Below are 25,030 nucleotides of genomic sequence, written 5' to 3'. Positions count from 1 at the left end.
CAATCAAATAAAAAGAATTTAAGTAATTACCTTTCGAGTTAAATCCTTTCTATGATAATTATATTGTCAATATCACAAATAATTCACCTGCACGTACTTGTTGCAGCTGTAACAACACAAACACGGTCGAGGGCGATCGGGTTTTAAACTTCTTAAGCCCAATCGGCGTCGATTTTCAAATGATTTCACATCGGTTGCCTTGATTTTATATTATATATACGTAGTTCTATACTTGTACGTAAAACGATTATTCCCCACTATAATTTCTATGATAATTGTCATTTTTTTCTCTTAAATTATCTTTTCCATACTCGCCCGATTTGCGAAAATATAATGATCAATTAATATTAAAATAATATTGAAAAATATGAAACAAATAAAATAAAAGTTATTTACAGAGTAGAAGGCACTTTCCAGTAAATATGCCCTCAAATTATTGCGAAACGCGGGAAAAGATTATATCGATTTGATTTCAATTAGCAAGTGATTGTACATTTTTTTGCATTGTAAAGTATTGAGCCCTTAACTAATTTTGAACGTGGAGTGTTTCGCGTTTCTAAGTGGATAACCGCGCAACGATCTTTCTGAAATTGGAGAAGCGTGCCTACAAATTAGGCAAACGCATTCAAAGATGAATAAGGAAGGGAACTGGAAAATAACGGGTTTGCTTAGCCAAAAATGTTCCGTATTCGAAATAAAGAATGAGTCATAACTTCTAGTAACATTGTAATTAAATTTCATTTATCTGTATCCTTTTTTGAGGCTAGATTTTTGAATTTATGTACCGTTTTTGGATTATTTTGGTTTGAAAATTATGAAGTAATAAGCGATAAAGATTTGATAAAGTTATTGATTAAACAAAAAAAAACACAAAAATGAAACTAAAATAAAGAATAACAACATAAAACAAAATAAGTTCGGCAACGCTGTCGAAAAAGATTAAAACAAAGCATATTCGTGCCTCAGACAGAGTATTACAAGTTCACGTTTCAAGAAACAGTGTTTTTTCTACAACGGATTACGAAACTATGTTTACCCATTTAGGACAACAATTTCTTTTAAAAAACGGGATCTGTTGCCGACGCGCCGCATTAATTGTTCAGCCGAACCCGAAAACTTTAAATATCTGATTGTTCTTTAAGACGAATGATGAAACGCCTCATTCGTCCGCGTTTCCTCCACACATTTCACGAGGATGATTTCGATCACAAATTGGAATGTTGCGAGTGGTATCTCGGATGCAGTTCCAGCAATCCATTTTGTGGTCGTATGAAATAACCTTCAAGCTGAACGGTACGATACAGTCATTCGGGATAACTGCGTGTACGGGAACGACTAGAATCCTCACGTCATCACTGAAGAAGAATTTACCTGGGGTGTGTTTTTGGGAGGTCTGGTGGGTCTGAACTTTTTTGAGAGTTACGCGACGGGCCTAAGTTATATGAAAATGCTCAAGGTTTACGTGGACAAATGGACAATGGTCTAATACTCGCCAACATCCATCATTTCATGCAAATAGAGCTTCGCCGTACAATGCGTGTGTGCCTAATGTTCCTTTTTGAGAAAAGATAGGCATACGAGGATTCGTTGTGACCTGACACACTATGGTTTCTTCCTTTGGGGTTTTCCCAATGATTACGCTCAGTTCGCGGTCTCCGAACTGCAATTGAAGAAGAATTTAAAACTCTTCACGGACAGCTTGACATGTTAGTACCTTAATTTTCCTTTTAGAGAATGGATAGGCAGAAGAGGAATCGTGGAGTGGTCCATACAGTGGTATGACCTATGATTTCTCCTGTGGGGCCTTCCCAATGATTACTCACAGTTCCCGAATGAATTTAAACTATAACTGGTCATTTTGATTCTGAATTTTTTTCTCTTAATGCAAAATTTTTGCCTGTCTCATGCTGATCTCTCTGTAGGTTAGCTGCTAAATATTTTAATGCCTAACCGATAGATCTGGATTCGATCCCAAATTTCGGTTCGTGGGAATTTTTCTTTTCTCTTTATTCCCTTTTCCCTTTATTCTCTACGTCCCCATTTACCTCGACTCGATGTCACTTTTTTATAATTTTTTACTAGTTTGAGTCCAAAACACTGAGCTAGTTTTATAATAGAGATATTAAATAATTAGTAATGTTGCTCTTATGCCAAGAATTATTATCCACTTTCCAGTTGAATCTTCTATTTTTTGCTTTTCGATTCAGTTTGCTATTTTAAACCCGCGCCTAATATATACAGATGCGTTGATGGTTACATGTCGATTTTGTAAGTCTGGCACTGCGTGGTTATATCATACACTAACACCATCTTTCTTACTTTCTTGCAATTGCATTGTCGTCTGTTGTTGACAAGTGGTTAAAACCGAGAATAAAAAGTCAGGTAAAAACATACAGGTAATAATTATTTATGCAATAAGTAAAAAAGTAAGTTTTTAATACACGCGAATTTGTCTAACGAGGTCGTTAAGCCGTTAAGTTAAGTTTGACTACACGTCGAGTGCAATAAACACTTTTTGCGCGAGTGGCTTACAATATTTTTCCTACGTTCATGAAAAACAAATTTTTGATTGACATTTCAAGAACTGCAGAGTTGCATTATCCAAATCATAGTAGTCGTTTTTGAGGCGTTTACGTGTGACAACACGTCGAATGCAATAAACACTTTTTGCACGAGTTACATACAATAGTTTTTCGACGTTCTTGGAAAACAAATTTTTGATTGGCATTTCAAGAACTGCAGAGTTGCATTATCCAAATCATAGTAGTCGTTTTTGAGGCGTTTACGTTTGACAACACGTAGAATGCAATAAACACTTTTTGCACGAGTTACATACAATAGTTTTTCGACGTTCATGGAAAACAAATTTTTGATTGGCATTTCAAAAACTGCAGAGTCAAATCATAGTAGTCGTTTTTGAGGCGTTTACGTGTGACAACACGTCGAATGCAATAAACACTTTTTGCACGAGTTACATACAATAGTTTTTCGACGTTCTTGGAAAACAAATTTTTGATTGGCATTTCAAGAACTGCAGAGTTGCATTATCCAAATCATAGTAGTCGTTTTTGAGGCGTTTACGTTTGACAACACGTAGAATGCAATAAACACTTTTTGCACGAGTTACATACAATAGTTTTTCGACGTTCATGGAAAACAAATTTTTGATTGGCATTTCAAAAACTGCAGAGTCAAATCATAGTAGTCGTTTTTGAGGCGTTTACGTGTGACAACACGTCGAATGCAATAAACACTTTTTGCACGAGTTACATACAATAGTTTTTCGACGTTCTTGGAAAACAAATTTTTGATTGGCATTTCAAGAACTGCAGAGTTGCATTATCCAAATCATAGTAGTCGTTTTTGAGGCGTTTACGTGCGACAACACGTCGAATGCAATAAACACTTTTTGCACGAGTTACATACAATAGTTTTTCGACGTTCTTGGAAAACAAATTTTTGATTGGCATTTCAAGAACTGCAGAGTTGCATTATCCAAATCATAGTAGTCGTTTTTGAGGCGTTTACGTTTGACAACACGTAGAATGCAATAAACACTTTTTGCACGAGTTACATACAATAGTTTTTCGACGTTCATGGAAAACAAATTTTTGATTGGCATTTCAAAAACTGCAGAGTCAAATCATAGTAGTCGTTTTTGAGGCGTTTACGTGTGACAACACGTCGAATGCAATAAACACTTTTTGCACGAGTTACATACAATAGTTTTTCGACGTTCTTGGAAAACAAATTTTTGATTGGCATTTCAAGAACTGCAGAGTTGCATTATCCAAATCATAGTAGTCGTGTTTGAGGCGTTTACGTTTGACAACACGTCGATTGCAATAAACACTTTTTGCACGAGTTGCTTACAATATTTTTCCTACGTTCATGGAAAACAAATTTTTGACTGACATTTCAAGAACTTCAGAGTTGCATTATCCAAATCATAGTAGTCGTGATGGCGTATTTACGTTTGTGTTTATAAATTGTAATCATAGGGCATTATAGAAAAAAAAAATTTTCTTGTAATATTTTAAGTTGTGTTTATTGTATAAACGTATAAAAAAGCGTGTTAAAAATAATAAAAATCGAAGAAAATTCAAATTATTTATTGCGTTAGCTATTTTTTTGTCAATAATTAAAGAATATCCGTTTTTATGACGATAAACGTTGACCGACAATCGTTTAACATTCTTTTATTGGTTTTTCCCGGTATTTGATCCCATAATTTATAAAGGATATGATAAAAACATATATTTATAAAGCCATTACGTCGTAAATTAATTACATAATATTAGTAAATAATATATAGGTGTAAAGGTTATATGAAAATGTATGGGTTACATTACAATACACAAATTTTACTTTGAATAGCATTTATACCTTCTTATTGTCATGTATTAAATTTATTACACTCTTATTATTAATATACGAGTACCAGAAATTATTGTTAAGAATATGCAATAAACGAAAGCGTCCTTCAATCACTATATTGCAATATTCTGCATTGGGTTAGAACTAGTCAAACAATCGCGATTATTTTCTTAGTTATGAAGAGATTATTACCGATAATAAATAGAAAACTAAGACTTATACTATCCGTATAAAAACTTGCGAAGAAGAATACAATTCAATATGTATTACTGATCAAATACAGAAATTATTTGATCTCAACAAATCACAAAGTATGAAAATTGAATAAATAAGTCGTGTGATTCAGATGGCGCTGATTATCAAATCCATATGACGTTTACGTAGTACCAACTTTCAAAAGACTATGTCTCAAATTTCATGACATTTAAAGTAGTCATAAAAAAATGACAGCCATTCAAGTAAAGCTTCATTAGTTATTTTCAAAATGGATTCAAAACAATTCCGTATGTTAATTTATTATTGCTTCTTGATGAGAAAAAAAATACTGTACAAGCTAAAAGTGTTAACCGGACTGTGCTCCATCGAAGAGAACTATTTGTTATTGGTTTTCTGAATTTAAACGTGGTCATCGATGATGGTGAACAAACATCAAAAAAATCCACGAATTGGTTATATCTAAACGTAAGTTGAGATAGCTGAGACGTGGAGATATCAGTGTAATCACAATTATGCATGAATATTTGTCCATGAGAAAGTGGATGCTGCTGTTTACTAACAATCGATCAAAAACAACAGTGTATTGATGATTTTTTGCGTCGATATGTGACAATGGATGAAACATGGATCCATCACTTCATTCCAGAATCAAAACGATCATTATCTGAGTGCACTGCAGCCGGTGAACCACGTCCGAAGGCACAACAGTCGGCTGGAGATGTTATGGCTTCAGTATTTTGGGATGCGGATGGAATATTGTTCATCGACTATCTCCAAAACTGAGGGACAATCAATAACGAATACTAAATAGAGTTATTGGATCGATTGAATGCAAAAATCAAGGCCTCATATATCGAAGAAAAAAACACTGTTTCACCAAGACAATGCACCGATTCATTGACAACGATAGTTAAATTGAACGAATTACATTTCGAATTGTTTCCTCATCCACTGTATAGTCCAGATTTGGCAACTGAATATTCGCTAGCCGGTAAGAAACTCAGCTCAAATGAAGAAGCAGTTGTTGAAACTGAAGCGAAAGACAAATTCTTCTACAAGCACGGCATCGAGAAGTTAAGAGAAGCGTTGGAATGATTGTATTGTTCTTGAAGGATATTACATTTATTTTTGGCAAAAAAAAATAGTTAGTCACATGACTTATTGAGTGATGTATAAGAAAAACAAAGTAGATGAAAAAACATAGCAAATGAAATTTTAAAAATGAAGTAACCGCAAGAAAACGACAGGAATGCAGAAATGAAAACTATAAATGAAATATGTGGCGGCATGAGTTGAAAACCAAATTAAAATCGAGCTTTTGATCCAGGAATTAACCAAACTCCGACATATAGACACAAAAATACTTCACGTAGATCGATCAACGGTCACTGATGTGAAGTGGTGAAGAAATGAATTTATGATGAAAAAAAATTGCAAATATCAACCCCCTCCCCCCGCAACTACTGAGAAAATAGTTGGAAATACCTAATGTGGAAAATTCTACACAGTTGAACTGGATAATGGTTTAAACTAGACTATAATTAGTCGAGTTAGGATATTTTATAAAGAATCAAGAAATTCAGATACAAATTGAGTCACAAATTCTTGCACGTTTCTTAGAAATATACAGAAAATTAAAAATTGTCCAAGGAGTCACTTAACTGCCCAAAAGAAATCAAGAAAATCGTGCAGTTATCATGTAGCTTATGTATTTTTTGATTGTTGATGACAAACACTGTCCAGGCATGTTAAACTGAAATAAAAACAAATTAGTTTGAATTTAGTTTCGAAGACTTTAAGGAGATTGTTTTGATGATACTTCCCATAACAACTATGTCATCCATATAAAGAAATGTTTTTTCCGGGTAAAAAGCTATTGATTTTATTCTTGAAAAGCAGCGGGGCCTTACATTTAAACCTTTGAAATTGAAAATAACCTTTCTCTGTACCTTAATATTTGGGTGATAGCTCTAACGGAATTTTATGAAAACGGTCTAAAAATGAAAACCATTTCGATTTACTTGACTAGTTTAGAATCGTATGTATTCTGGATAAAAGAAGTTTTATTGTAATTATTCTTTCATTTAATTGCCTGAAGTCCGATTTTTTAGGAACTACTAGCATTGGACTATGATAGTATGAAACTGAAGATTCAATAATTAAATTTCTGGACTTGATTGTTTAATCCAGACGTTTGGGAGCGTGGGATGAGATAAAACCCAATAAATATTCAAAATAATATATATATACGGGGGTGTTGTATTGTACCGAAAGCATTTACTAGTAAAAGTTGTTCAAGGCAAAAATTTGGAGTGTTTGCTACGTGTTGCAATAGATTTCCCCACTAACATGGAATTTTATAAGATCCGGATTAATTGCGACAAAATGATTTTAAAATCGATTTCTTTAACAATGATGCTTATAAAATATTCTTAATGTATAAATACTACTATAACTTTGTTTTCATTCAATTCAAAAGTAATTTTTATTGACTGCAATTTATATTCAATCAGTTGGCTTTTTTATATATCGTTAGGTTAATAAAGATAATTATAACAACATCAATTTCGCGTCACATAAACAAACCATTAAATACATAGAGAGAGAAAAAAGAGAAATGCTTAATTGTCAAAAAATTGCTATAATTTGTAGAAAAAAGCTTGTAAAAACTAAAAAACAAACATAAAAATAACTAAATAAAGAAAAATAGTAGAAGGCACTTTCCAGTACATATGCCCTCAAATTATACCGAAACGCGGGAAAAGATAAAATATATCGATTTGATTTCAATTGGCAAGTGATTGTTCATTTTTTTGCATTGTAAAATATTGAGCCCTTAACTAATTCTAAACGTGAAGTAGGTAGTTAGGAAGGAAGAGTCTTTTAAAGAAGTCCCTGCAGTGAGCTCTGTTTAGTCCCGAGTAAATATCTAACAACTCTCTTTAGTAGTTTGATCAAATTGAGTCGCACCACAATAAAATAAAATAAAATAGTAGAAGGAACTTTCCAGTGAATATGCCCTCAAATTATTGGGAAATGCGGGAAAAGTTTATATAGATTTGATTTCAATTAGCAAGTGATTGCGCATTTTTTTGCATTGTAAATATTGAGCCCTTAATTCTTAACGTGGAGTAGGTAGGTGAAGGTTGTGCTCTAACATTGGAAAAGTGTGTTTACGAATTACGCAAACGGATTGAAATAAGGAAGAAAGAGTCTTTTAAAGAAGTCCCTGCAGTGAGCCCTGCTGTTTAGTCCCGGGTAAATATCTAACAACTCTCTTTTGTAGTTTGATCAAATTGAGTCGCACCCCACATAATAAACTGTTAAGGAGGTGGATAAGTTGAGTTTCTTGGAAACTTATCTCAACGGAAAATAGGAAACACTTAATTTTTTAGATAAGACGGCAATATGTAACTCCCATTTCAAGGAATTGTCCACAACAAACCCTAAGAATTTTACAGATTCAACGACGTCAGTGACAGTTCTTCTTCCTTCTTGGATAGTAGGTTTAAAACCTGTTTCTTCTTCAGTTTCAGCCTCCTGGATCCAGATTGTCACACCATCTCTTTCTCTGTCGACCAATACGCACTAGTCTTTCTCTAGTCATTCTGCTAATGTGACTATTCCATTCTTGTTTTCGTTTTAGTACCCAGTCAATTACATTTTCTACCTTGCACGTATTTCTTATGTTTTCACTTCTTTCTCTGTCTAAAAGTGTTTCTTCTGCAATTTTTCTGAGTACCTTCATTTCCGTTGTCTCTAGTAGTCTTTTTGTCTTAGTTGTATCGGGTTTTGTCTCTGCTATATATGTCATTATAGATCTATTTGTTGTTTTATATATTTTGCTTTTTGTTTCTTTTGTAACAAGAAACAGAAACAAAGAAAGAAACAGTGGTAGTTGCAATGTATTTTTATATGATAAAACTTTGGTTTTGGAAACGTTGAGACAGAGAAAATTAGAATCGCCCCATGATTTAAGGGTGATTAGGTCACTAGATATGCTCCAAGAGAAACTAGTGTAGTCTACAAATAGACATATTTTACCACTGATGTCTAGATAGGCGTTTATAAACAGAAGAAACAAATTAGGGCCTAGTACTGAACCTTGAGGCACTCCACATTCTAATGACTTGTTAGAAGACATCGTTGTATCAAACCTTAAAAGCTGACTTTTGTTGGTAAGACATGACTTAGACCATGGGAGAGGTGTTCCCCTGGAACCGTAGTACTGCAATTTGTTAATTAAAATACACAATCGAAAGCCTTAGAGAAATCATAAAACCTGTTGCAGTGGATTGATGGCTGTTTAAGCTAGAGTAGACATTATTTAGGAGGGAGAATATAGCATCATTTGTATATTTGTTATTTAAAAACCAAAATTGATGAATAGAAAGTATTTTATATTTAAACAGAAGTGATAAAAGACTTTTTTTGACCAATCTTTCTATGATGTTAAATAACGTGGGAAGGAGTGCAATTGGGCGATAATTCGATACTTGATTTTCATCTCATCTTTTATGCAACCGTCTTAAGTCAATTGGGAAAAGTTTTGAAATGAAACGTTAATTAAAGGTGATTTGATGTGCAATCGGGCAGACTCGACTAATTAAAGATGAAAAAAATTATCTTTATCAATGCGACACGTCGTTTTTCACGAAAATGAGTAGATAATGTTGCCAGCTTTGTCTAATTCACAATCTACGTGCGGTTACTGAAATTCTGTAGATTATCTCATTATATCCGGAATGGTGTTTAAATCATAGAGAATAAAAAGTTAATTGGGCTATAAAAAAATTTTAAATAATAATATTGTTTAATTTTTCATTTATGGAGCACGGAAATTTTTCAATAGAAAAAAAAATCGTTGGAGTAGAGGAAATTTTTATTCAATTATCACTCAATCTATAGGGTGAGCAAATACGATTTGTTGTTGTTTTGCAATTTTCCCTCTACTGTATAAAACTTTGATGCTTTTTTACTTTCCTGTGAATTTATCTTTTTGAAAATATTTGATGCGCACATTCCCATCACTTTTTCAATCAACGAAATCGTCGTAATTCCATACGACGCTATTTTCCAAATCTATTTCATATCCAAGCTGTTACGACAACAAAAAATTGAGGTTTCTGTTTATTTTTGATTTTTAATAAGTTTTTTATCAGAAATTAGGGCTGAATTTCGGGAAAACGTCAATGAAATTTTACAGATGACGTCGAAATTTTTGAAATTCCCGCGACCTCGCAAGGTCATTTCGTGCGCAGGTAAGTAGGAGCAGAAATATCCGCCATTTTGCTCGTTCATTGAATTAGTGGTAAATAAAACATTGCAATTTTAAAACATTTTTTGTGGTTTGGTTTTTTGAGTTAAAATTAAAAGGAATACTTTCAAAAATTTAAGTAGTTATTAAATAATCCAATGTTTCATCAATTGATGATTAATTTTTTATTTTTAAGATCTCGTATTATTCACAAATAACAAACACAGATCCTCCCAAAAAGATGGAACCTTTTTAAAATACCAACAATTATGCCAACAGAGGCTCAAGCAAAAATTTGGGCCATTAATAATAATCTTGAGCGAGTCAATAGATGATGCAGCAAGCACAATCAGTTTGCTAATTGGTATGATGACGGTACCGTTTTTGGCCACTTCAGATGGTTCACATGGTTCGAACGATTGCATATTAACGTCCGTCAAAGAATAATCATCACCTATTGTGTTTCACAAGGATTTTCATTTGAACAGACGATAAAACAGACTTCAATCTTGGAAACAATAGTTTCGTCAGAATCAGTGAGCAACGTCTTAAGTTATGCCCGTAAACTTTGTATGACCAGTTTAGACCGATCATATAAAGATGAAGGCCAAATTGGTGAGGATAGTTGGGTCGTTGTATAGAAGAATAAAATACAATAAAGGGCGCATGGTCGAGGTCATTGGATATTAGGAATGATCGAGCGTGGCGGCGACGGCTACCGATTGGAAATATGTCCTGATAACTCTAGAAGTGCTGAAACGTTGATGGAGCTGATAAAGAAGCATGTCAAAGTCGGGACTATCATTTATACTGACTGCTGGAAATGATATTTGGCGCTAGAAAGTGAAGGCTACCAGCACTTTGTTGACTCTGAAACAGGGGCCTACACCCAAAATATTGAATCCTCTTGGGAGGCAAATGAGAAGAAGAATATAGAGGTGGAGAATCAGAAGTAACTTGGACATGCATCTTTGTGAATTTCTCTGGATACGGCGAGTCCGGTGAAAAAATGTGGATCCATTCGATGCAATATAAAATTTTTGTATCCTGGAAAGAATGATCGAGCTCCAATGGAAGAGTAACTAAATTTTTTGTGGAACAAAATTTCTTTTCATTTATTTCTATTGTTTTTAATGCTCTTTCGGGATCGGGAAATAAGTCAATGCTATCGATTCAGTTAGGTTAGGTTAGGTCCGCGAATGCGCACGATCCCAGGTATGTTTTTTTAATCCTTATTCGATTGACCATTCATTTTTACCTTCCAATTCCTCTTGGCGTTTTTTGTAAGTTTATCCGAAATTATTTAAAAATTCTGTAACAAAAATGTATTAAATCGAAAATGTTTTGATGTACGATAATAAATTTAGAGAACCTCATAAAAAAATTATTTAGTGTTATTATATTCCAATAAGAATATGTTGAAAACAAATTATTCACCTTCTTAATGGCAACGAATTATTTTCTTATTTTGTAATAGTCTGCCCCAGATAATACCATGTCGGCCTTAGAGCACGAGAACGTATCAGCGGCGTGGTCCAAAGAATTATTTAGCAATCATGTTCAAGAATTAAAAACTACATTTTCCTAATATAAAATGGAATAGTAAATTCAAACATTTCTTTATCCTTCTAAATGTTCTTCATTGTAGGTCTTTTCTGATTTAAAATTAGTTTCTTTTATAATTTTTTAAAAACAGATGAAAATTTGACGTTTCGACTTATTTTAGTCTATCAAAATATGATATTGACACTGAAAATTTGCATATTTATATTAATCAATAGATGAAACTAATTTTGAAACAGAAAAGATCTAAAATCGAGAACATTTAGATGTATAAAAATATCAAAAGGACTAAAAGATAAGAAATTGAAGAAATTTAAGCTTCCAAGACCAGTTAGCCACTAAAACTTTATACTAATTTTATTTCTAGAATTTGAATTCATATAAATACTAATTTTAAAATGAAAAAAAAAATGTTAATACACATCCTGTTGTCAAGGCAATGAAAAAAGTAATTTTCATCTTTTTTGATTAGATTGCTGAATATTTTAATAAAGTATTTGTATTTCGTTCAACATTCCAAAGAATTTTGACAAGACTTTTTATTTTCGATCATGGTACTACTACTTTACAGGCGTTTAATATGAGAAGTTGAAGTTGTTGCAAACCAAGGGTGAGTGAACCTAACCCAACAAAGAAAAGACAAAAATTTAAAAAAAAATATATTGATTATTCAGCGTAATCTTCTTTTATCTTCATACACTTTTCCCTGTTCAAAAAGTTCGATACCCAATAATCATCAAGCTCCTCAAAATAGTCATTAACTGCCGACATCACCTCTTCATTATTGGAAAATCTTTGACCACCGAGGCGCCTTTTTTTAAGTCTGGGAACAGAAAATAAGCCGAGGGGGCTAAATCTGGTGAATAGAGTGCATGGTGTAGCAATTCATTAATTCAAGACATTGCAATAACGCTGAGTGAACTGGTGCATTGTCTTGTCTTCTTAGCCAAATGCTTTTTCTTTTTTCATGTTAGTTAATGAAAATTATCCCACGCGCATCCCGGAAAACCGACGCCACGACCTTATCTGCAGATGGAACGGTCGTTGCCTTCTTTGAAGCTAGTTCTCCCTCTTCAATTCATTGTTCTTTTGTTTTGGGTATGAAGTGATCCACGTTTTATCCAAGTTTGCCTTCATTTCTGTAAAACATTGCCAAATACTCGATGGAAACATCTTTACGACAACTCGGCTTCCATCATGTCAAAATTACATCAGTTAATAAGCGATATACCGCCTCTTTGAAATGTCTACTAAGTCTGCTAGCTCGCTCACTTTCAATCGACGATCATCCAGTGGATTTCCTTTAACATTTCTGGAGTCGTCACCTCGTTTCGTCCACCACTGTGATGCTGGTCCTTGCAGGTCGTACGATCTCGTTTAAACTCTCCTACACCGTATTTAACTGTTGATAATGAAGAAGCAGTCTCATCTAAAGAATCTAGTTCAGCTTTGATATTAGTTGAGCTAACGCCTTTCAAATAAAAGTATAACGATGACTAATTTTTACCATGTTTACGAAACGTTCACTATTGATGGATCAAGGTCGCTGAATTATTCCCCTATAGAGTGTAATGGTCGATGATAGGAGGATAGAAATCAACATCATTTACCAAAGATTACATAGACGATAATATAAATAACAAGTTAGATCGAAAAAGTTCTGATTAGTAAAGGTCTATACATTTTTGCATAGGCTCAAACATTTCGCTTCTCTGAAGCTTGCACGAAACGATTCTATGCATTATTGAGTAAGGTTTTGAATGGAAATAATAAAAAATTGTTCAACATAAGCCTTCACTCAAAATTAAAAGGCAACCCTCGTGTAACTATCATTTTTTTTACAGACAGCTGCAAATATAGTATAGTATATATAGTATAGTAATGCTGCTCTATAAGGGCTCATTTTGGAAGCCTTAAAATGGGAATGGTGAGATTACGAAAATAATAGTTTTGAAGAGTGTGCCAGGCAGGATTTGACGTATAATGGGAGGCTTTGAGTACTTTTTTTACGTGGGGAAAGACGAGGATCGAAGACTTAAGCATTGACGTGCAGAGTGATCAATTTTGGTGTGATGTAGTGCTGCCAGATTGCCGTAGCGATGGAAATTATTTTTCTGTGATCCCGGAACTCTTAGTTTCCAGATATTCAATAAAAGAAGTTGTTTCGAATCAAGTGTGACTTCCCTAGACCTCCTTTTATCGATGACTATTTCACCGACACTGTTTTTCGGATATGGTTGCATTAAGTTGCAAATTCTTGTCGGTTTTTCACGCTTGAATATGAGAGATGTTTATGTATTCGGAAACAAGTATAATTATAAGTAGTTAGAAAGCGCCTTCAAGGTCGTTGTCTTGATATATTTGCTTTACAACCACATATGTTGAAACAATGACCTATCGATTTTTACGTCAATGTTAACCGGTACAGACAGAACCGATTTTTGATTCAGACAAAAATTGAGATGAATCTTAATACGGGTATTTTTTCAAGGTGACCGTCTTTGCATGATCTCGGTAATTTTCGAGTGTAATAGAGGATACGACAAAGTTTATGAACGAACTTAACAGCGTTGGTTTAATCGTTTTAATAGTGGAGAATTTTGGAGATAAAAAACTGTAACAGTCCCATCTTGCCAAATTTTATTTGGTATACGTCCCTCATTGATCTATATTTTTACGAAAAATGGTTTCATTATAAAAATTATTCTACATTAGAAAACTCCCTTTCAAAATACTCCCATCCCCTCGCCACACACCTTTCCATACTTTTTTTCCATTGATCGAAGCAGTGCTGGAAGTCTTCTTTGGTTAGAGCCTTCAGGAGCTCTGCCGTTTTTTGCTTTACCGCTTCCATCGACTCAAACCGAGTCCTTTTCAAAGCAGATCTTTTTCTAACCTTTTAAGGAAATCTGAGCAGACCCGATGACGCAAAAGATTTTGGTCAGGAGTCAGATTTTTTGGCACCAAATTCGCATAGACTTTAAGAATTTTTAATAAATATTTACCCCCTTCTTAATTATTACAATTTCGAAAAACTATCTTCGAAATTGTTATACCCGAATGAAAATACATTTCTCTCAATTTTTTTAAATCCAATATCCAAAATACTCAAATTTTATTAAAATTAAGCTCATACATTTTCTGTCAAATATATTCCTGACATGTGGCACCGTCCTGCTGAAGCCACATATCATCAAGATCAATAGCTTCCAAATGAGGCACACGGTAACGTTCATCATCCACCGTTATTGCATTATCTTCTTCGTTTTTAATAAAAAACGGTCAAATTATGCCTCCAGACCATCATGTACTCCATACTGTGACCCGTTGTGGATGCATAGCTTTCTAATGAATCATTCGTGGATTTGCAAGTCCCAAATGTGACAGTTATGCTTATTAACAAAGCCACCGAAGTGAAAATGATTTTGTTTGCGAAATCAGTAGGTTGCTTAAGGATCCAATTAGTGAATTCTCTTCTCTGTTCATGGTCTATTAGCAGCAGTTGTTTAGTCAGTTGGATTTTTAAATTTTTAGTGAGAATTTGCTGAAAAGTACATGTTGAGATGTCCAATTCTTGTGCCCGATGTCGAATTGGCGTCTCTGGCCTTTCTACCATACTCTTGCGAACTACTGACTTTTGTCTTGTATAATTTTTCTAACCGTTTCTTTATCGGCGTTAACAGCCTCGACAATCATCCGGATGCTAATTCGACGACCTGCACGCAAAATTTGGTTGATTTTGGTCACTGTTTACGTAGTTGAAACAGTCAAAAGGCGACCTGGATGCTGGTTATCTTCGGTACTCTCTCGACCTTCACTAAAGCGCTTACGCCACTCAAAAACACGCGCATGAAATAGAAAATTGCCTCTTACAACAATTTATAGCACACAGTAGGAGTTTTTTTCAATTTAACGAGAAATTTGAGATTAATTTCTTCCCCATACTACTTTATCGTTTCTTTCTACCGAATTAGACTTTCTGGAATGTTTTTTTTTCCAATAAAAACCAAAGACGATTTCCTTTATACGGATTTTTCAGCTAAGTTGAAAGAACTCCAATCAACGCCGCTTTCCACCAACATAATTTACGAAGAACGCCTCAGCCCTTGTCCGGCATATTCTTCGAGATTTTTCAGTTTCAGGTATTTGCAGCAAGTTTCGTGACAGTTATTGCATCCAATACGATTTCCGTATGCAACAAATAATCTTCTGCTGTTCATATTTATAGGCCCAATGTACATCCCTCGTTGGTAATGGTAAAACTTCTTGAAATATGATTTTTTGCCATCTCGTAAAAACATTATCTTCTACATCATCTAAACTCAAACGTGTTAGATCATATCTACGACATGCACCGAAGATCCCAAGCACTTAATTCACTTTCGTCTGTAGATATAATTCATCTGAAGCTTCGAATAAAAATTTGGTACTGGTGTGCTGGTTTTTTACTTTTTTGATATTTTGTGTTATAGCTAAACAACTGTTTAACATTAAGAACCGAGTCCATAATGTAGAAGGTTTCATATTCTCGGCTTTTACGACGAAATAAACTGAAAGAATATCATCACTTACAATTTTTTGAGATCTCGCTTTTCCATATCTCGACCTGGATTTTGCTGGTAACAAATCAGCACTGACTTGTCTCACTAGCTCTAATGTTTGGTGCTATTATGATTACTTTGAAAATTTTTTGCTCCTCCAATTAATTTGAAGTCATTCGTTTGAAGACAACCAATCAGTACTACATCATTATACTGAAAACAGATCCCAAAGGCTCTATCACATTGCCATTGATATATATATATGGATTTATTTCGATTTTGACGTTAATGGAATTACAGAATTGGCGTTGATTTCAAAATATTGGGCTGTGAACATGATAAGAAAAAAAAGTACAGTTGGATTTTAAATAAGAAAGTTGGTATTGGCTACTACCACACGAAACACTTCGTAAATTTTTTTTATTATTCTATTATATAAATAGACGAGTCTTGGCATTTTTGCCAACACGCCCTCATTTAGTTATTACACGCGGTATCGTATATAAAACATTTTAATCAATAAAAATAAAATAAATGTATTGGAAGATCAATATGAGTAGGAATGTCTTTGATTATAGAGGCGCTGATGCTCCTTACCGCACTACAGGCTTCAACTGCACGTAGCCATAAGCGCGCGTTCTATATAGCCTAAGAAATTTTCATCCCATCGATTAAAAACTATCAAGTTTTATATTCAAAGGAATTTTTTTAAATGACAATTCTTGCTGATTTCAATAATTATTTCAAAAACAATCTATCTAAATATCTTAATGGAATATTACCGTGAATAAACAACGAACAATCATTATTATAGTTGGGTTCTACAGAGTTTCGTAGAAGTTTACGCAAACAATTAATTGAACTAGAAATTATTTTACATACTTGTACTAAATAGTTTCTAGGTAACTATTTATAATCATAATTAGTCACTATATTGTACAGTCCAACGAACTGATGTTCACCCTGACGTCTTATTTAACAAACCCACGAAGTTATTCAACACATTCAGATTGAAACAGTTCAAATTTCTTGTTCCTTCATCCATGTCTTTCCACATCGTGGATCTAGATTGTCACTTCACTTCTTTCTTTTTTTTGTTATTTTGCTTGTTTTCGCTTCTTTACGGTCTAAAGTGTTTTTGCCAAGATCCGCGTGTGAATTTTCATTTCTATGGTCTCCAAGGTTTATTTCGTTTTAGATGTTTCTGGACTTGTTTCTGGATGAAAACAGGACATGTTATAGTTTATTTCCTCGTGAGTATTAGTCGTGGCTACTTTCCTTCATTTACATCGATATGGATGGCGAATCGGTCTTCAAATCATCAAAAAATGATTTTAAACTAACACGATTGTTGATTTTGATAAAAAGTTTGCTTCTCAACGCTATAATTTCTTTAAAAACATTTTTGTTTTCATCACACATTTCATGATCCCAAATGTCGACAGATTTTTTAATATGTAATTATCGCAGGTCAAATAGACAAGTTGGGATTTTAGCTAATATCCCAGAACAATAGGCAGTTGGCTGATTATTCGTCGAAAAATGACCTAGCGTTTGTCCTGGGACTTTAGCTAAAATTCGGATAATAGAATATCTATTGGAAAAGGCCAAACGTTTATTTGCTGTCCTATATTTCTAGCGAAAGGGCCAATACCGAAGTTAATTTCAATGTTTGTTTTTATTTTTGAGTTAACACTGACACTTTCTTGACTTTCCGTATTTCCCTCTTTCTTGTTGTCTCCAGATTCATCAGTCGAGCTGATGCTTCTGTCGAACGTACAGTGTCTTGCCCAATTTTGTATATTATTATTCAGTTTATTCGATACGTGAACTTGAAAAGTCATTTGCAAAAACTCTTTAGCATGGAGAAGATCATTGTTGATCGTGAAAATTTTGAAAAGGAGCTGATAGAATTGTTTAATAGTCAGAAAGGTAAACGTAGTATATGGGATAAAGAACAGTTAGACAATATAAAACAAATTTTACTCGCTGGTCCTCCAGACAAAGAAGCTGGACCCAAAGCTTACAATACTTACGATCATTATGTAAAAAGCTATGAACTATTGCAAATCGAAAATGAATATCACGTAATCGTAAAAAGAAAAAAACAAACAGATGGTTAGATTAGGTTAAGTTAGGTTAGGTAAAGGATGTGGAACAAACCTGTGTTTGTTTACGTCACCAAGCCTCCACGTGCTGCAATAAATGATTGATTGACATGAAAAAAATAAATAAATAAGACATCTTTTATCCTATTTTCGTTTTATCTTATTCAAAATCTTATTTTGTAAATTCAATTGTCCGTTATCCGAATTTTAGCTAAAGTCCCAGGTCATTGGGGATCATTTTTCGACGAATAATCTATTGTTCGGCATTTAGCTAATACTCCGGGAGAATAGGCATGCGTGGCGCGCGCCTATTATCCTGGGATATTAGCTAAAATCCCAACTTGTCTATCGACTTAGGACATAACAATATATTTCGGTTAATAAAGGAATGAAACAAATTGTAATAAATTTATTATTCAATTAACAATAACATTATTATTTAACCAATCTTCTTTAATCAAATCAGCACCCTTCTCGCCAATCATTATCGTAGGGGCGTTCGTATTACCGCTAGGTATTGTTGGCATAATAGAAGCATCTATAATTCGCAATCCAGAGACACCGTAAACCCTCAATCTCGGATCTACAACAGCTTCTGGATCCCAAGATGGTCCCATTTTACAAGTACCGACAGGATGATAAATGGTCATCGAAATGGTTCGTATATGGCACTCCCAATATTTGTCACTGGTAAATTCAAACTGTCTACAATTAGGAAAGGGGATGCTGTGCAAAAAGCTGCCGAATTTTTGGAACGCCTGCGTACTACTAATATTCATCGCAATTTTCGCACCTGAAAAAAAAATCTCGTGTATTTATTTCATCGCTGAATTCATTTGGAACGATTAGGATATTGTAGAGTTTAGCATTTGGTAAAGTTGGAGTTGCAATGGACGATTCCTCGCTCTCATTAAACCTTCTTCTTCTTTAATGTATTGTAGGCCTTAGACCTGCAGTGTCCAACTTGTCATCCTTGAGATTTTGGTGTCCATGAATCCATCTATCTTTTTGGAGGTCTTCCTAAAGGTCTTCGTGTCCCTGGTTTACCGTCATCCTGTCCACGTGTTCGTTCCAAGCTTCTCTACATTTACGTCTCCATCTGATTATGTTTTCCACCTTACATTCGTATCTTATGTCTTTCTGTCTGTTAGAGTATTTTCATTCTAGTATTATTCCAGATAATGTCCTGGAGTCCACCTGATAATCAGCTGGCTTTGTTTGCTTGTCTTTTCACTTCATTTATTTTATTCTGGTCTGCGCTGATTTGTGTGCCTAGGTAGTCAAATGACATTATCTGTTCTATGGTTTTATTTTCTAGGGCGAGTTTGCACCTCATGAGATGACAAGAGTTTTGGTTTTTGCGGTGGATACTTGCATGCTAAAGGTTTTAGCTTTGCTTTATTCTTGACATGATTTATTATTTCGTTTATTATCAAGTTGAACAGTTGCCGGCTTAAAGAGTTTCCCTGTTGATTACCCGTTGGTATTTGTATTTCCTCTGTCAGGTTTTGGTTAACTAATATGTGATCAATAAGTTTTTCTATTCAACCTAAAGCAAAAAGTATCGATAAACCTGATAAAATAATGTCGAAGTAACGAAATTTTTAGTGGAAAAACTGGTATTTTCCATGTCCATCGTTTCTTCGTGGTAATAAACAAAACAAATTATTCAAATTTCAATAAATTACCTTCAACTAATATTTTAATATCATCAGGATGATCGAAATAATTGGCGTTAATCAATGGAGGAGCAAATGGATTTTTATTTCTCAGTCGGACCCATCCTCTGGATTTCGGTCGTAGAAGAAGCGGCATCAATGTATAAACGTCCTTATTCGCTATGGGTTTATAAACCGTGTTATATAATTCGTCCGTAATACCCAGAACTTTACGAACTTTGGCTCCCGCGTCTGAGTTTATACTAGCAGGCGCCATATGGAATTGGATGTCTGGCCAAGATCGGTTTCCTGGAATGAAAATCATGAATATTCAAATAGAAATTTAGTCTAATATTTATGTAAATAGATTTAAGTGAAATATTATGTGTGATATTCAAAGGACGACGGTGACGAGGGAGAAAATCTGGAAGCGGAAATGACGAGGAGAAATAAACAGTTGGGAGTGCTGGAGGTTATAATAAGATCCCAAAAAATCTCCAGAAAGTCAAAACTACATCTATACAAAACAATGATAAGACCAATAGTGAGCGAAACCAAGATCTTAACAAAACAGATGAAGATATATAGAAAAGAAAAATACTAGGATACTAGGCGATAAAAACAACAAATATTGAAATACGAAATTTATTTTGGAGATGCAGAACCAAGATACAAAGAATAGAGTGGCAGGGTCACATCCAGAGAATGCCAGATATTAAAGCAACTAACGAAATGATGGATAAAGATCAGGGAGAAAAAAAGGAAGAGCTAAGAGAAAGAGGAATTGAGGAGTGGAAAACGAAAGTAAAAAAATAGGAAAGAGTAGAAGGGAATCACGTAATCATCTAAATTCATCGAAATACATAGAACCCATCATGGATTAAATTCTAATATAAAGAGGATACGGCTCATTAAAAGCTGCTCAATCTCAAACATTTTTGCAAAATTACGCAAATTGTAGGATGATTTTTTCAGTCCAATCCTGGAATTTTATTGCAGAAACCCCAAAAAAAATTTCGGGCCATTAATATTGATATTAAGTCTTCGACCGAGGTTTGTAAAGATTTCCTCTTAAAAAAAACACAGAAAATTCGACCATGGATGGGTTTTTTTCATAATTGAATGCTCTACAAACGTGTCCATTGCGACCAAGCCATAATTTGAACCGGCGAGGTAAATTTGTAACGAAAATCACGTCAAATTTCAAAAAATTTCTCTTCTTTTATGGAAAATTGGAACAAGAAAGAATTTTTGTAATTTGTGTTGGCTAAAACTAAAATATGTAACGAGAGAAAAGTATAGACTAGAATTCATTAGTAGCTCGTAGTAAAAGTATCTTTACACCATTACATAGGAAACAGGATCATCATGAAACAGTTTGTTCACTAGTTAAAGACGTTAACTGCTTCTCTTACATTTATTAAAAATGTCCTCAATTCACAATTCTATGATTGAGTTGAAACTAAAGGCTTGGAAAGTCTCGTCTTTGTGGTACAGAATGTACCCAAACTTCTTTATTTTTAACGGAATGCTATGGTTTTATTAAATTTTTGGAATCTACGCGAAATTTCAATATAACTTAGGCATAGTATGCCTAAAGTCCAGCATTTTTTAATTATTTCACATTTTTGAAATTTTTGGACTAAAAAACTAACAAACCACTAAAAAAAGTTTAAGTGAGTTAGGTCTAATATTTTTGGGATTTGGACAAATAACACTTACAGCTTTCAAAATCTGTGAAAACCTTGACAAAAATTCATATAGGGTGTTTAGAAAATGGTGCCGAATTTCTAAAAACTTCGAAAACTTAATTTTTTCAAATGGCAACCCCCATTTTTCTCTTCGCCATTGGATTCTACGTTTAAAATTAAGGGGACTTCGTTGGTAAATTCATATATCTGAAATTAACGGTTTTTGTAGAAACTGAAATCTTCATGGTTTTTAATTGTCGGTTGTATGGAGCGGTTTTTGTAGAAACTTGAAAAAACCGAATGTTGCATGTGTCCAAAAATTTCGAAAATGCGAAATAATTAAAAAATGGTGGACTTTAGGCATACGATGCCTTATATAAAGTTATATCGAAATGTTGCGTAGATTCCAAAAAATTAATAGAAACCATAGCATTCCATTTAAAATATCGAAGTTTGGGCTAACTTCAGATAACCGAAATGATTTTAGTTCAAACGAGCATTTCGGAAAACAACCCGTGCAAACAAATTTTCAGAACACTAGTCGCAGATATCGATTTAGCTCGTCGTGAAGGACCCTGTACATAGCTGAAACTAGAAATATATAGTCAGAAACATCTAGAATTTCTTTGGCAACAGATCTACTTCAAACTAGTTTAATTGTAGTATTTCATTTATTATGGAGCAAAGAAAATCCATCGAAACATAAACAGAAAACAAAGTGACTAGAGAATATCTAACCTAATAGGTTCGCAGGGCCTAAATCTTTTGGAATTAGCTCACAATGGCCAAAAAATAGATAGGATGATGTTAAATGTTGAAAGTTTATACAACTACTCCACCCAAACTTTCAATTACACTATCTAATGCGGGCTTAACGTCTTCAGGGACTGTAATTTCATCTTTAGTCCTTGAAGGCTCATAATTGAGGAATCGTTTCGTAAAATAAAAGTCAGCGAATTATCTTTTTGTGAATAAAAACAGTTTTTAAAAGCACTCCTAATATATAAAGGTCCATTGATGGATCAAAACAATCTGAACTTGTTGAAGCGTGCCCGAATTTGAGAGAGTTACATTTTAGTACCAAAACAGATCGTATAGAGCAACGCATAGTGATTAAATACTTATTCGAAACCCCAAATCTATATTCAAGAAATGACCAAACGCAAATATTTGTACAGTTTTCTGTATGCGTACAAAATATATTAATTAAAAAAAAGTTTATTTACCGAATTTAGTGTTTACAAATGCTAATCCTTCCACACCACCCAAGGTAGTCATGGGCCCTTTTTGATGCAGAACGTACTGCATAGTCATGGTAATCGCTTGAAATCGATCTTGTACAATAGATACTGGTTTATTTACTCTAAACGTTAAACCCCCCATAGCGACATGGTCTTGTAAATTTTCTCCTACAGCCAGATTTCTAAGTACGGGTATTCCGTGCTTCGTTAATTCTGCTTTCGGTCCTAATCCAGATAATAACATAATTTGTGGTGTATTGATAGCTCCTGCAGATAGAATAACCTCTTTTTTTGCTGTGACTATTTGTTTCCTTCCTGTAAAAAAATCTGGTTAATACGCATAAATTGAGATCTGTTGTTCAATTACTTACCATTCCTGACGAATTCAACACCAAATGCCCTCATCGTTGCAGGATTTATAAGGACTCTTGTGACATGAGCATTCAAAGCTATGTCTATATTTTTGCGTAACTTTACTGGCCTTAAAAAAGCTTTCGCCGTCGAGCATCTAGAACCTGGAAAATAGAGAAAATTAGTGAGTTTCATGGTGGTTTTTCGAATTTAATCGGGATATTACACTTGGTTATATTGTAGTATAAATACCTCGTCTTATTGTTCCCTGTGCTATCATAAATCCAGCTTGATCTGCTCCATTGATATCTCTTACTGGATAACCCATTTCGGTACCTGCTTCTAGAAATGCCACTACTAAAGGAGTTCTCCAAGGAGACTCTTGAATTGTCAACGGTCCTCCTGTACCATGATAAGCAGTTTTAGCTAAATACGGATTTCTATTGTCTTCTGATTTTATGAAATATTTTAAAACATTTTCGTAATTCCATCCTGTGTTACCTACAAAAATTAATAAAAATCTATTAAAGATCCAATATTAACCATATTACAGTTATTTAAATAAATATGACCATAAACTAATGGAGCTGCGTTAAGAGCAGTGATGAAACTGCGGGAGCTCCTGATGTTTTTGTGTTGGATTAGTTGCATTCCAGTAGCGGCAATTTTGCTTGTTTACGTGTCCATGAGGTACGCCCGAAAAAAAGATGTTGGTAAATTATTGGAAATCGCTCCATCATCTGGTTTACTAAGTGAAGTCTCGAGAACAGACCGAGTATCACCGTATATATTTTGACGGTTCTAAAAGACTTTGTATTACCGCTTTCGATTGAAATACTTTCCGCGCCCGTTCTAAGAAGCTGAATTCACGCAAAAAGCAATACAAAAGTTTCTTTTAAGACACCTCTTATCATCGACAGTTTTATAATAGTCCTATGTATATACAAATACCAAACACGTTTTTCAATATAAAAGCATTTTGAATGGTTACTGTTCAATAAAACACGTGTTTACTTCAATTAGAACAAATAAAAAGTCTTGTTTGGTCCTGCCACTCTATTTGAAGGTCATAACTTTGATATATTTTTTCCCACATTGATGTATATACAAATACCAAACACGTTTTTCAATATAAAAACCATTTTGAATGTTGTCAGTTCAATAAAACACGTGTTTACTTCAATTAGAACATACAAAAAGACTTGTTTGGTCCTCCAACTCTCATTAAAGGTCCTAACTATGATATCCTTTTTCCCACATTGATGTATATACAAATACTAAACACGTTTTTCAATATAAAAACCATTTTGAATGTTGTCAGTTCAATAAAACACCTGTTTACTTCAATTATAACATACAAAGAGTGTTGTTTGGTCCTGCAATTCTATTTAAAGCTCCTAACTTTGATATCTTTTTTCCCCAATTGAGTATATATAAATACCAAACACGTTTTTCAATATAAAAGCATTTTGAATGGTTGCAGTTCAATAAAGCACGTGTTTACTTCAATTAGAACATACAAAAAGACTTGTTTGGTCCTCCAACTCTCATTAAAAGTCCTAACTCTGATATCCTTTTTCCCAAATTGATGTATATACAAATACCAAACACGTTTTTCAATATAAAAACCATTTTGAATGTTGTCAGTTCAATAAAACACCTGTTTACTTCAATTATAACATACAAAGAGTGTTGTTTGGTCCTGCAATTCTATTTAAAGGTCCTAACTTTGATATCTTTTTTCCCCAATTGATTTATATACAAATACCAAACAGGTTTTTCAATATAAAAACAATTTTGAATAATTTCAGTTCAATAAAACACGTGTTTACTTCAATTAGAACATACAAATAGTGTTGTTTAGTCCTGCAACTCTATTTAAAGGTCCCAACTTTGATATCCTTTTTTTAAAATTGATTTATATACATATACCAAACAGGTTTTTCAATATAAAACATTTTGAATGCTACCAGTTCAATAAAACACGTGTTTACTTCAATTGGAATATACAAAGAGTGTTGTTTGGT

At 33.9% G+C, this 25,030-nt stretch overlaps 2 protein-coding genes across 2 annotated transcripts in view; one reads left to right on the top strand and one right to left on the bottom strand.

Moving 5' to 3' along the window:
• The window catches only part of LOC130901607 (flotillin-2), a 255,397-nt gene that overhangs the window by 70,014 nt on the left and 160,353 nt on the right, over nt 1-25,030 (top strand). The gene's annotated exons all lie outside the window — the stretch shown is intronic.
• LOC130901605 (uncharacterized) overlaps nt 1-25,030 on the bottom strand; it is a 37,240-nt gene that overhangs the window by 9,420 nt on the left and 2,790 nt on the right. Inside the window, exons 4-9 of the mRNA XM_057813088.1 lie at nt 23,256-23,504; nt 23,024-23,167; nt 22,638-22,967; nt 19,751-20,029; nt 18,494-18,855; nt 10,570-10,585 (exon numbers count right to left, since the gene is read on the bottom strand). Of these exons, the coding sequence (XP_057669071.1) occupies nt 10,570-10,585; nt 18,494-18,855; nt 19,751-20,029; nt 22,638-22,967; nt 23,024-23,167; nt 23,256-23,504 (1,380 nt within the window). The remainder of the gene's footprint in view (nt 1-10,569; nt 10,586-18,493; nt 18,856-19,750; nt 20,030-22,637; nt 22,968-23,023; nt 23,168-23,255; nt 23,505-25,030) is intronic.

The sequence above is a fragment of the Diorhabda carinulata genome, chromosome X (assembly GCF_026250575.1).
Source record: "Diorhabda carinulata isolate Delta chromosome X, icDioCari1.1, whole genome shotgun sequence".
NCBI lineage: Eukaryota > Metazoa > Arthropoda > Insecta > Coleoptera > Chrysomelidae > Diorhabda > Diorhabda carinulata.
This window is presented reverse-complemented; position numbering and strand designations above follow the sequence as displayed.